Source organism: Leptopilina heterotoma, unplaced genomic scaffold (assembly GCF_015476425.1).
Source record: "Leptopilina heterotoma isolate Lh14 unplaced genomic scaffold, ASM1547642v1 Lhet_65, whole genome shotgun sequence".
NCBI lineage: Eukaryota > Metazoa > Arthropoda > Insecta > Hymenoptera > Figitidae > Leptopilina > Leptopilina heterotoma.
This window is the reverse complement of record NW_025111152.1, coordinates 5,175,854-5,190,619: the sequence shown is the minus strand read 5'-3', so window position 1 is coordinate 5,190,619 and position 14,766 is coordinate 5,175,854. Positions and strand designations below refer to the sequence as shown.

The 14,766-nt window shown below is 29.2% G+C and overlaps 2 protein-coding genes across 2 annotated transcripts in view; both read right to left on the bottom strand.

The window, feature by feature from the left end:
* LOC122509996 (odorant receptor 94a-like) overlaps positions 1–3,207 on the bottom strand; it is a 33,824-nt gene extending 30,617 nt beyond the window's left edge. Inside the window, exon 1 of the mRNA XM_043624362.1 lies at positions 3,026–3,207. Within this exon, the coding sequence (XP_043480297.1) occupies positions 3,026–3,207 (182 nt within the window). The remainder of the gene's footprint in view (positions 1–3,025) is intronic.
* Positions 1–14,766, bottom strand: part of LOC122509938 (two pore potassium channel protein sup-9) — a 366,618-nt gene that overhangs the window by 106,851 nt on the left and 245,001 nt on the right. The gene's annotated exons all lie outside the window — the stretch shown is intronic.

Here is a 14,766-nt window from a genome sequence, read left to right as displayed (position 1 = left end):
ATAAGCAATAATTTGATTATAGTTCTTCAAGAATTAAGTTATTTAAGAAGAAATTATTGTCAGAAATAGGAAAAATTGAAGGTTTCGTATTATAAATTTAGAATTGTTGGTAATTTTATAGTTAAACGTGTCAAACAAAAGACTCCAAAATTCAACATTTTCTTATACCTAAATTCTGAAAATTAAATTTTTTCCAGTACTTTTAATAAAAATCCCTGACACTTTATAATAACAATAATAATAAAGATAAAATAATTAGTTATGTATATTATTAATATAACTAATTAAATTTGATTTTAATTTCGCGCAAATAATATAGTTCTTTAAGTTGCCGCCTAGATGACACGAAAATTCGCTCACAAAAGGCATGAAGCGAATAGAGTATAAAAAATTATTTCATTTCAGTTTTGAAAGTTTTTGTAAAATGATTGTATGGAATCATTCTAGTAAAATTATATCTAGAGAAGAAAAGAAAAATTCTATATAGAACTTTTCCGCCTCGGTGGTGAAAGTAGTTTTTCAATTTGAAAAGAAAAAAAATCAATGAAGTTTTATTTTTCAGTTAAAGGAAACACTAAACGGATTCAATTTTGCATGTTCAAGGGGCACAAAGAGTCGACGCCCACAAGATAACGTAAGCAAGGGGAAGGAAATACCGCTAAAGGTTTGGAGTTTCCCTTTTTGTCGTCTGTGACAAGTTACTCTTTCGTTTTTTATACGTGAGTTGCGTGTAGCTTTGACCTTATTTCCTAAACTTCTCTCGGCATTATTTTATCACTCTCACTATTTAGTCATGAGGAAAAAAGAAATAAATTTAATTGACCTTTCTCTATTTCTCTCAGATCTTAAATACTCTCTTAACACATTAAAACACTCATTTCTATATTTAGGAAAAACTTTTTTTGAAACAATAAAATTTTTCTTCTCTTTCTTTTTATTGAAAGAAGCAAATAAACATTGTTTTGTGGTTCAATAAATAATTACTTTTAAATTAATGATCAAATCTTTATTTTTTATTGACTTGAATTATATAAATTTTTTATTTATTTAAAATACATGTTTTAAAAATTACTAAACTGTAATGAAAAAAAAATTAAATTAAATATTTGCTCAATTAAGAATTAATTTTTTTAAAATATAGAAAATAATTTTTTGTTAAAAAATACAAACTAATTTTATAATATAAAAATGCAGATTAAAACAAAAGTTTAAAAGTATTGACCTTTATTATGACCGGTTTTACTATAACTAAAATACAAGAAGTAAAAAAATATCGTTCGAAACTTTAGTAATATTTAATTTATATTATTTTTGAATTCAAAATCTAAATGAAAAAATCTTTTGAAACTTGTAAAAAAAATTAAGATAAATTGTCAATGTGCTGAATTAAAATTTTGACTATTCTGTATGGCGTTTTCAGGACGAAATTGGGGCTAAAGGAAGAAATATTTTTAAACAGTAGAGAAAAGTTTGAACAATGAAGAGTTTTTCTTTTGAAAAGAAATCTCTGTGAGAAGAGATTTTTTCTTTCGCTTTGTTTTTTTTCTGCTCCTATTGTCGGAAATAGAGGTAATCGATAAATTTAAGTTTATTGACGCCGGAAAGCGACGCGACTTTCAGTCTAGAAATATTTAAAGATATTCGTGGTGACTTAATTACAAGTCAGCTGAGCCAGTAGAGGGTTAGATGCGCGTGCGGGACAAGTCATGGTGTCCCTATTGATTGGTAGAGGGTGAAGGGACGCCAGGCGCCATGGCGCTTCTCTTGTTACCCACCAAACCCTCCCCCTACCCTCCATCTCTCTCTTTGTTTTCAGGATTATTTCCTTACTTCTACTTTTTAGTTGCACAGATTTGACAACTTTTTTCATTTTTTCTTCACTTTTTTCAAAGTATTTTTAAGAAATAAGACACTTATGGTAGTATGAATTGGAAATTATTTTCATTTTTGTACACTGAAAAAAATGTTATTTGATTCAAATTACCGATTACTTTTCTGTTCTCAAATAAATATTTACTTGAATCAAATAATTATATTATATAATAATAATCGAGATAGGCACCCTATCAAAAAGGTCGATTTTGTGACATAAATCCTATCCAATAGGAAAAAATTCTATTATTAAAAGTTGTAGAACTTGAGAATATCTTAAAAAATGAGAGGTCGCACGGTATGTTTCAACAAATTCTTTGCGAGTTACAGAATAAAAACGATAAAAGTCAAACGAATTTTAAATATTGAATAATTTATTTAATTGTTATTTAATCTATCTTTCCCTTGGCAAAATTAACTCGAAAATTAAAGTTCTTGAGGCCCATAATAAGTATACAAAATTTTGACTCGATCAGATTAATAGTTTTTCATAATCTAATGTTAATTAACAAACTTTTTTTTGCATTGCTGTCAAATATGTGAGTCATTAAATAAATGTTTTTTCACTATAAACAGCAATTAGGCATATTTCAGTCAAATTTTATTTTAGAAAATCGGGATATAAGCTTCTTAATTCCTTGTATCTTTCTGCGACTATATAAAACAAATCATTAATCTAGCTTAAAGGGTAATTAGAAATAACTTTTTTCTTCAATAAAATCCATAATATTTGTTTATTGACATTTTTTAATTTTTTTTTACAGATTTGAATTTGATCTCCAGCTTGCTTGAATTTATGAAGCCATGAGATTTCGGATCAGAGTGTCAAGTGGGCCAATTTTGGTAAGCAGACCTGGTCCTGTGGGATGAACTGAACGCAGAGTTAAGACGCCAAAGTCGACGCTTATGGGATACCATGAAAGGCGTTGGTTGCATATGACAGCTGGACGGTGGCCATGGAAGTCGGAATCCGCAGGAGTGTGTAACAACTCACCAGCTGAAGCAACTAGCTCTTAAAATGGATGGCGCTGAAGCGCCGCGCCTATACTCGGATATTGGTTCGTACCCATGTCCGCAGCAGGTCTTCAAGATAAAGAACCTCCAGTCAATAAACTAATTTAGGTAAGAGAAGTCGGCAAACTGGATCCGTCACTTCGGAATAAGGATTGGTCGGGAAGCGGGCCTGGCTGACGTGCCGGGCCTGGGCGAGGTAAAGTGACTCTTTCGGGAGTCAGGATCTGAGCTCGGTCCCGTTCCTTGACCTCCCGCGTATCTTCCTTGCAGCGAGGCTTCCGCGATGGTTCTGCCATCGTGGTCATCCTCTTCGGCCGCCATTCAACGCTCAGCTTAGAACTGTCACGGACAAGAGGAATCCTTGTATTTAAATTAATGTAATTGTAATTAAAACATAGCATTGCGATAGCCTTTGCTGATGTTGACGCAATGTGATTTCTGCCCAGTGCTCTGAATGTCAACGTGAAGAATTTCAAGCAAGCGTGGTTAAACGGCGGGAGTAACTATGACTCCCTTTCTTTCTCTTGCCTTTTGGGAAGTAGCGACCCCACTTGATGCTAAGCTAGTACTTGGGTGACTATATGTCTTATGGATTTGTAGATTCCTTTTGGATAGCCGTACTCAACCTAGCGAAGGTCTGCTAGGCACCCAAGCTCTCGTTTAGGAGGAAACGGAGTCTATGAAATGCTTTGCTGGGCTTGCGTCTCAAAATAGCACTATAATTATAATTGGAAATGATAATCAAAAAGCCTCGGAAAATACTTATAGTGGATCCACTGATTTACCACCCCCAACTATTGATGATGGGCCTCGTTCCCGTGAGATTCCCATGTGAATTCGAAGGAAGCGCGAAGGTATGTTTGTCCCGGATGGTATTAAGCTACATATGCGAAAATACGTGTTGAATGTTCCGGCCGCGAGATGAGGTTCCCAACACGGATAGGCCTGGGTTAGCATACTCGACATAGACACCCTGAGAGAATGGACGAACGCGTTAATATCGTGCGTGAAGGAGAGGTGGACAGTTGAGGAATCGAAGATGCTAGCGAAAAGGGAGGCTGAGTTTTTGGTGAAGTGGGAGAGAGACGGAAGAGCTGGGTCCATTAACGCAGTATTGCAGGCGGAATTTCCTCATAGGATCCTGGAGTCTATTAAAGAACGAAGGAGGTACGTCGAGTATAAAAGAATGGTAGAGGATATGTGTGTGGAGGTTAGGGAGGGTGGGGAGATTAGAATGGAAGAAGCTGGAAATACTCTAGAGATAGTTCTTGAGGAATCTCTAGACCCCTTTTTTGTTTTCTTCCACTCATTGGATCCACAAGCCCTGGAAAACGACATATAACGTTCGTGAGTTGTATCGCATTTGTATTGATGCAGAGGTAGTCTCCAATGCCTGCATGCGTCGCGGACGATCTTCATTCCAAAGAAGGGATTTGAGGATGTACCTGATAAGTACCGGCCGATCACAGTACCATCACTGATCGTGTCAGGTTTTCATAAAATCCTTGCTAGTAGATTTGGCCCTAGCTTTTTGATATCCTTTTCTTTTGGAATGTATGAGATCATTTGATGTCCCGGTTAAATTTGTGGACCATGTCGCGGGTGTTTATCGTAACGGTTATACGATTCTGCAGTGGCAGGGTTGGACTTCAGATAGGATCTACCCTAAACGGGGTGTCTGACAGGGTGATCCTTTGTCTCCACCAATCTTTAATCTCCAATCTTAAGATTGGTGGCCATGTTATCGGCTTTTTAAATAGAGTCGATATAGTTGTGAGATCAGCTGTACGAGGCTGGCTGAAGTTGCCACCAGATACACCCAAGGCTTATTCCATTTATCTGTAGCAGACGGTGCGGTGGCTTAAGCATACCCACGATTCGATGGATGGCTCTATGAAGGCACGATGTTCATGACGGGTAGGGATTTTATTAATTCCTGCCGGTTGAAAATTAGTGCCTTACCGACCAGATCGAAAACCTCTCGAGGGCGGGTTAGAGACAGAGGGTGCAAAGCAGGGTACTCTGATCCGGCAACTCTGATCACTGCAACCTGGTCCAGTATTACCAAGGTAATGCGGAGATCGCCGAGTTTGTGTTCGAAGAGTACGAGATTAAGGTGAACAACATCTCCTTTTCGTCAGCCACCATTAATTGGAAATGGTTTAGTCCCCTTGCTCAGCACGGGATCTGAGTGGCTGGAGTTTTGTCCAAAAGGATCCTTTTTTAAGTCGATTTAACCATATCCTCCAAGGTGATCATAGGTGGGCTGATAGCATTCAATATCTTTAATGCCAGCAGCGCGACCGGCTCTGGTATTCGCAGAGGAGTCAGGTGACAAAAGAAGAGGCCGTCGTTGATTTTTGGTACCACCTGACATACAGAAGGCGTAATATTTTTAGGAATCAGTTATCTACCCTAGCTTAATATTATTATTTTTTTATATGGGTAAATGAGATGGCGTTTATAAAAAAGTAGCCGAATACCCCGTCATGTAATTAGTGACGCGCATGAATGGATTATCGAGATTCCTGCTGTCCATATCTACTTTCTAGCTAAATTACTGCCAAGAGAACGGGCTTGGAAAAATTATCAGGGAAAGAAGACCCTGTTGAGATTTTCGTAGAACTAGTATAGAATCCTTGAAAATTAATATTTTTTATTCATCAAACTCTGTTTCTCTTTAGAAGACTTCAAATAATAGTGCTAAATTGTTTATTTAATCATTTTTTTAATATTAACTATATTTTATAGTGCCCAAAAAAACCCATAAATTTCAAAATAACAATTTTTTAAACATTATTCTATGTAATTGCTAATTTGTTTAAACAAGTTATTATTGTTTATTTACAACTTTTTATCAAATTGAGCCACAGAGTTGCTCTTTTTTCTGAATTTTGCAACTTTTCTAGATGAATGTAACCAGTTACTAACAACAATCTAAAAATAATAATATTATCAATTGTTTAATTTCAATTTTTTGTCAAATTGAGACACAGAGTTGCGATTTTTTCTGAATTTTACAACTTTCCAAGCCAAATGTAACTAGTTACTAACAACAATCTAAAAATTAGAATTTTACCAATTGTTTAAACAAATTGTAAACTTTCCAGAAAAATTCGGCAAAACATAAGGAATAAATATTCTAGTTATAATGTGAGCATGATACAAAAAATTTAAAAATTATTTTTTATATTTAAAAAATTTATTTTTAACTAAATAAATGTGATTTTTACATAATTTTCCATTTCAGTATAGTAATTTTTAAATACAATTTAAACAGAAAACTAGATTTAGATCTATTTCGGAATGTATATATTTTAAGATTTATATACATATTTGACAGCCCATACTTTTACCTACATAAACTTAAGAACTAAGAATAATACGAAAAAAAATATAAAATTTGTCAATTTTAGTAGTCAATTTCGTGAACAGAAAACTGTTTATCAATTTTATTAAACCTTTAAAATTTAAGGAAAATTTAATTACACTTTTTTATCTCTACTTAACGACGTATAATTAATAATTGAAAATTTATCTATATAGGAAAATGAAGATTTGTCTTGCTATAAGCAACATTATTTATCTTTCAATTGTTGCCTGGCTAAGTGCCCAAGTAATTTATCGTAACCGTTACCCAATTTTCTAGTGATGGTGTAAGTAGAACTGGATGACAAATGAGGCGTTCGTCAGAAATAAATTGTAATGCATTAACAAACAATAGTAAACGATTAATCGCCCTCTCTACGAAGTGCAGTCGAGTGATAATCTGCAGCAGTGCTGCTGCGTACATGAAGATTAATTATTTGACTAAATCTAGATATTGCTATATCCAAAAGAAAGAAAAAAAATGACAATGATTCACTTGAAATATAATTTCAAATCGGGAAATTTTCATGGATAATAAAATGTTTCTTATTGTAACCAAAAAAAAGTAAATGTCCCAAATCGTAAAAAAATATATACATAATTTATTATATTATTATTATGAGTCTATTATATATTACTATTATTATAGGTTTCCATACATATTATTTATATCTTAATTATTATAATAAAAAAACACTAAAGAATTAACTATACCCATATAAAAAATAATTTTCTTTAAAATTTTTATGCAAAATAGCCGCGTTTATATATTTCAATTTATAGTTTTGATAATTGAGTGATGTTCGCAATTAGGAAAAGCTGATGAAAGTTCAAGTCTATTAAGTTGACTGGACACGAGATCCCCATTAGGAAATGGTTGCCGGAAACGTGACAGACTATTACGAAGTGTTTCTCGCCTTAGTAATACTTCTTGTTACTTCCGACCCAGATAACTTTTTTTACTTCCATTCTTTTCAAGTATTTTCTATGACAATGTTCACTCGCATATCATATCTATTAAATATATCAATTTTTTGTATTATCCTTATATATAATTTATTATTATATGGAGAAGTCTTTTCTTATATTTTAGCGAATATTTCTATAAATTCTATTAAAATTATTGAAAACTAGCTGTCGTACCCGTCTTCGACGGGTTTTAGTTTCTACCAATACATTTAACAATGTTTCTACCAATCTGGAAAATCAGAAAAAAGCCGAAAATTTAATTTGACCGGAAAATTAATAATTAGTTACCAATAGCTATTTCGGTAAGTATAATATTACTATTTGAATAGTCTGCACCTTTTAGCAAAAAATAAAAAATTATCAAAAATTCGAAAAACCCAATTTCTTAAAATTTAACATTTTTTTCTTCTCTTTTATATCATTAAGCTTCATTATTTTTGTCCTCTTCAAAAATACTTTACCTAATTTGTTATCTCCACCCTTTGGTAAAAAATCTAAAATTATGGAAAATTAGCAAAAATTCAAAAAACCTAATTTCTTAAAATTCAACATTTTTTCTTCTTTTTATGGCATTTAGCTTCATTATTTTTGTGCTCTTTAAAAATACTTTACTTATTTAATAGCCTCTACGTTTGGTAAAAAATATAAAATTATGGAAAATTAGCAAAAATTCAAAAAATCGAATTTCTTAAAATTCAACATTTTTTCTTCTTTTTTACGGCATTTAGCTTCGATATTTTTGTGCTCTTCAAAAGTAATTCATTTTTTTTATAGTATCCACCCTTTAGTAAAAAATCTAAAATTATAGAAATTTAGCAAAAATTCAGAAAACCGAATTTCTTAAAATTTAACATTTTTTCCTTTCTTTTATGGCATTTAGCTTCATTATTTTTGTGCTCTTTAAAAATACTTTACTTATTTAATAGCCTCTACCCTTTGGTAAAAAATCTAAAATTATGGAAAAATAGCAAAAATTCAAAAAAACGAATTTCTTAAAATTCCACATTTTTCCTTCTTTTTTATGGCATTTAGCTCTATTATTTTTGTGCACTTTAAAAATATTTTACTTATTTAATAGTCTCCATTCTTTGGCAAAAAATCTAAAATTATAGAAAATTATCATAAGATATTATTATTATAAAACATCTCCATTTTTAAAGTCTCTGAACTTCTTTCAATTAAAGAATACTGAATGAATTGGATAAATAATTATGAATTGCATTATTTTGACGTCAAAATCTTAATCATAGAGACCTTAAAAATACTACTGAATTAAACTTGATAGTATCTACATATAAAATCAGACTTTTGTCTGTACATTGCTCAGAACTTTAAATTTCGCACATAATTATTCGTTTTAGGCATCAAGGATTCCAAATATACCAATAAAAAGTTTCGTGTATGTATTTATGTATGTGTGTATGTGTGTCGGTATGTCACAGAATCTTTGTTCGCGCATCACTTAAAAACGGCTGAACCATTTGAAACCAAATTTGGCAGAATGTTAGACCTTGGGCCAAGGAAGGTTTATAAATTTACAGATTTGAAAAATATTAATTAGAACGAGAGATATTCAATTTTTTCGAAAAATTCAAAAACCAAAAATTTTCAAATTTTACATTTTTTTAAAAAATGCTTTCAAACTTTCTATAATTGAGTATAACATGTTATTTAGTCACATTTTAGAATAGTTTTGCCAAAAATAATGTCCTATAACTAAGATGTAAGTATAAAATTTTTTTTAAAAAATTCAAAAAATCGAAATTTCTCAAATTTTATATTTTTTAATGAATTGCTTTTAAACTCTCTATAATTGAGTATTACATGTTATTAAGTCAAATTTTAGCATAATTTTTCCAATAATACTGTCCTATAACTAAGATGTAAGTATAAAAATGATTTCGAAAAATTCAAAAAATCGCAAATTTCCAAATTTTATATTTTTTAATAGACTGCTTTTAAACTATCTATAATTAATCATTACATGTTATTTAGTCACATTTTAGCATAATTTTTCAAAAAATAATATCTTATAACTAAGATTAAAGTATAAGGGTGACTTCAAATAAAAGGGAATTCTGCCTTCGGTGCATATAAAAAAATAATTTTCAATTAAGGGGTTATCAATATTATTTTCGGATGATTTATATTCTCAAAATTACGGAAATAAAATTCACCCAGCATTACATGCCAGAATTTTTATAAAAAAAATTATTTTGTTGCAGAATACCGTCAAAATACTGAAAATGGGGGACAGTAATGACAGGGACAGTAATGACATTCTGGCGAAAATTGAATTTCAGTCATTACATAAGTGTTTTAAAATATTCTGTGCAATGGCATTCGAAAATACTTGCAAATCTACCTGCAAATTCGTTATTCCTATAATTAATTTCTACCATTTCCTGGATTTTGGGGGACGGGACAGTAATGACTAAATAAGATCGAAATATTCTGCCGTATTTTCTGCCTGCCTGTCAAATAATAACGATAAACCGACGGTAGCACATTTTTTTTTTATTTTCGAGATTATGAATCATATTATAGAAAATTTAACTCTAAAACCTATAACTGAGAGTAAAAAATTTTAAGGAGACTTGAGAAGTAAGTAGGTTTTTTCCAAGGTAAAATTTAAAAAGTGAGAGACATCTGTTCATGATTTTTTTGCGTACAAAAATTAAAAAATTTTATCAAAATGTGTCGAGTTATCAGACTATAAGGGTAGATAAAGCAGTGGAAATTTTTTTTAAAGTTTCAAAAGACATTTGAGAACATTATGAACGTTTGAAACTTACAGAAGTAGCCCGGGGACAGGGACAGCAATGACATTTCTGCCTATTTTTGTTTGTTTCTAATGGGTTATCTCGTTTTCTATTCTGCCAATTGGTATTAAACTTGGAGGGTAAATTTATTTCATCACTAACTACAGAAAAAAGCTTCACATTGACAAAAAACTAACTTATAAGTCAATTTATGGAGCGGGGGACAGCAATATTCCCTTTTATTTAAAGTCACCCATTAAAAATGTTTTCAAAAAATTTTAAAAATCACAAATTTTACATGTTTTGATGATTTGCTTTTAAACTCTGTATAATTGAGTGTTACATGTAATTTAGTCATATTTTAGCATAATTTTGCACAAAAAATGATATGACTAAGATGTAAGTATAAAAATATTTTAAATATCAAAAAATCGAAAAAATTATAATTGTTATTAATTACTATCAAGTTTAATTCAGTAGTATTTTTGGGGTTATTTTTATTTTATGAAAATACTCTTTTTTAAGAAAATATGTTATATACCAGTACCAGTCCTTGACGAGATTTAGTTTACCATAATAGAATTGACAGAGTGTCTACCAATTGCGCGGGGAAACCGATAAATAGCCGGGAGTTTAATTTGACCAGGAAAAACCGGGAATTTTCTTAACAAATTAAAAAAGTTTTATTATATTAATTTGATTTTGAAAACTGCTTTTTACTTTAATTTTTATTGTCTAATTGTCTAATTGTGACACAATTATTTATAATTAGACTCTTCTTTGACTCCAAAAGCTGGTGTAAATTTAGGATTAATTTTTAATACATTAATTGCAGTACTACAAACGCACAAAGTACTACAAGTTGCCAAATACTGTTCCTGAATATCAAATTTGATAGAAAAAAATCTGTCACTGATTGAAATAGTAATATTTTCCTCACGAAATAGTTAATGGTAACTAATTATTAGTTTTTCCCAGTAAAATTTAATTCCCGGCTATTTCCCGGTTGGTAGAAACCCTATCAAATGTATTAGCCGAAACTAAAACCCGTCGAAGACGGGTCCGACAGCTAGTAATTAATAACAATTATAATTTTTTCGATTTTTTGATATCGAAAATATTTTTATACTTATATCTTAGTCATATCATTTTTTGTGCAAAATTATGCTAAAATTTGACTAAATAACATATAATACTCAATTATAGAGAGTTTAAAAGCAATTTATTAAAAAATATAAAATTTGAAAAATTTCGATTTTTTGAATTTTTAGAAAAAAATTTTTATACTTACATCTTAGTTATAGGACATTATTTTTGGCAAAACTATTCTAAAATGTGACTAAATAACATATTACACTCAATTATAGAAAGTTTGAAAGCATTTTTTAAAAAAATGTAAAATTTGAAAATTTTTTATTTTTGAATTTTTCGAAAAAATTAAATATCTCCCGTTCTAATTAATATTTTTCAAATCTGTAAATTTATAAACCTTCCTTGGCCCAAGGTCTAACATTCTGCCAAATTTGGTTTCAAATGGTTCAGCAGTTTTTAAGTGATGCGCGAACAAAGATTCTGTGACATACCGACACACATACACACATACATAAATACATACACGAAACTTTTTATTGGTATATTTGGAATCCTTGATGCCTAAAACGAATAATTATGTGCGAAATTTAAAGTTCTGAGCAATGTACAGACAAAAGTCTGATTTTATATATATATAGATAATTAAATAAATACGATATTATATTTGCTTGTTTCTTGTAGTGAGTATAAAGTGCGAATTTCTACAATTGAAACTTAAAAATATAAAAAATTTAAAATATATTTTTTTTCAAAAAATGGAAAAAAAAGTTTTAATATTTTTTTTAATTATTTAATTTTCAAAAGTACTCTTAATTTCGATGAGAAATTTCAGTTTAAATTGTAAAACTTTTAATATATCAAAACAGCCCCCTTTTAATTTTATTCAAACTTATGTGAAAAGAAAGGTTATTATTCTCTGAATCTGAATAAGTGAAGATTTCACTTTTTTCGTAAGTTGATGAGTTTGTCACTATTTGTCAGACCTTTTTGTTTTATTATGGACTTTTATAGTAGAATTACACTTAAAAATAAAAATAAATTTTTTTTTGAAAAATTTTTTATTCAATTTTTTTTATAAACATAAAATATGAATTAGAATATATAGTTTCAATATTATTATAATTATAATAATCATATATTCTGATATAGGGAATTCAAGGAAAAATCAGGAATTTTTATTAAAAGTACAGAAAAAAATTTAAATTTTAGAATTCATAAGAAAATGCTGCATATTTGTGTCTTTTTTGATCGACTCATAAATTATAAAATTACCAAGAATGCTAACACAAAACCTTTAAAATTTTCAATTTCTGACAAAAATTTCTTTTTAAATAACTTAAATCTTGAACAACTGTCATAAAATAAGTAAATTATTTAATAAAAAATTTTACTTAAATATCTCAAAATTAATTCAATTTCAAAAGAGTTGCGCTTACAATTTGCATAAATAAATGAACTTCAAACGGTTACAATTTGAAATTTTGTAAAATTTTAATGTTGAATGAATAATTTTATTAGAAATTTTAATGAACTTAGATTTTTGAAAAATTTAATAATTCAAAATTTTCTAAAATTAGTTAAATTTGTCAATATACATTTAATAAATTATTAAAAATAATGGATTTATAGAAGAATTTTAGTTACAAATACAAAAAAATTGAATTTGGAAGAAATTACAAATTATTGCAGAAATTCAATTATTTTCAAAAGTAATAAAATTCTTATTACAAAATTCAATTATGTTCAAAATTTACAAAAAAATCTCGACAAAATCACAATTATTATCTTTATAAATAAAAAAATTCTTCTTCAAAATTCAATTATTTTCAAAAATTTTAATAAAATTCTTGTCAAAATTTCAATTATTTTCAAAAAATTTCCTCATTTTAATGATTTTCAATATCTACTATTTTAATAAAATTACCCAAAAGAATTCAATTATTTTAAAACATTTTTAATAAAATTGTACGCAAACATGTCATTATTTTCAAAAATACCTAATAAAAATTTAACAGGAATTTATATATTTACAAATTTTTTATAAGTTTCTTCTCAATAATTCAATTATTTTCAGAAATAATAAAACTCATCGCAGAATTTGAATTATTTCTAATACTTAATTTTCATCAAATTCTTTGAAAAATGTAACTATTCTAAAAATTTTTATATTAAAATTCGTCTAAAGAATTCAATTATTTAAAAATTTGTTAATAAAACTCTTTATAAGATTTAAATTTTAAGAAACATTCAATTATTCAATAAATTATTTACTTTTGTATTTAAATAATTTAATTCTCGTAAAATTTTCTAATAAAAATTGATTTAAAAATTAATTTTAGTTAAAGTTTTAGATAATAATTAAATTTTAAAGAAGTTACTAATAATTGCAATTTTCAGAAATAATTGAATTTTGTAAAGATTTCAAATTAAAGTCTTTTAAAATCTGAATTTTGCATGCTTGTAATTAAAAATTCTATAGAATTAATTTTTTTCAAAAAGCTTAATCAAAAAGCTTAACAAAAACCTTTATAAAAATTAAAATTGAAGAAACATTCAATTATTTAATAAATAATTTACTTTTTTATTTAAATAATTGAATTCTCGTCCAATTAACTATAATAATCTTCGTATTCTTTCATTCAGTCTGTCCAGAGCGTGTACATTCTGTCCGCAGTGAGAGAGAAAGGTTGATAGAGAGAAAGAGAGGTAAGTATCGCCTGTCCTTTTAGTTTAGAGTAGGAGCGAAAGAGAGGCGAATATTATTATTATATCTATATATATTAAGTTAGTCTTTCCTTATATACTCTGTTCACAGTGAGAGAGAAAGAGAGGGAGGGAGGTATTGTCTCTCCTTTTAGTTTAGAGTAGGAGCGAAAGAGAGACGAATAGTTAAGAAAGTAATTCCCACTTTTTGGGTTTAGAAGGGGGTACCATGTTTTCTCCATTTTCCGTGTCAGGTAGAAAGAGAGGAACAGAATTTGATAGGGGAAGAAAAAGTGGGGAATTTTACTTTCAAGCCAAAATACGAAATGGGCGTCTTATTTCCTTATTAGCTAATTATTTTTCTTTTTTCACTTACAGATAGATTAAGGAGTAAAAGAAAGGCAGATCAAGAACGAGGTATGAGTTAGAGGTATAAATTTTACCGTTGTTCCATAAACCAAATGGACAATTTTTCATCAATTTTTGACTCCCACCCCGCCTCCAGTTGTGAACAATCGCAAATATTTTAAAAAACTAATTCGTATAATTATTTAAGATTCAATTATCTTCGAACAATGGGTAAGGCTTTCTGAAGTGTACCGATGGTTTTTTAAGCCTGTTACGCGCTGTAAAAAAGACATGGAGCGTGCAGTTTCACGGGCGGTTGCACTGCCGCGTTACATGCGTTGAATTGGTTTCAATTCGTTAGTTAATGCTTTATTTATTACGCATTTGACACATAATTTCGAAAATTTTAATTAAAATTAAATTCAAAATGGCGGATCCAATATGGCGAATAATATGGCGCTTAACAAAAATATAGCTTTATTTTGTAAATAAAATGCGGTCCCAGAAATTTTTTTTTTGTTTTTATTTTCGGATTTTTTATAGTGTCAAGAATACTCTCCTAAAATAATATTGCAAAATTTGAAGTAAAACAAAAATTATACATCCTTATTCTTCGCCATGTCAAAGATGTTTTTGT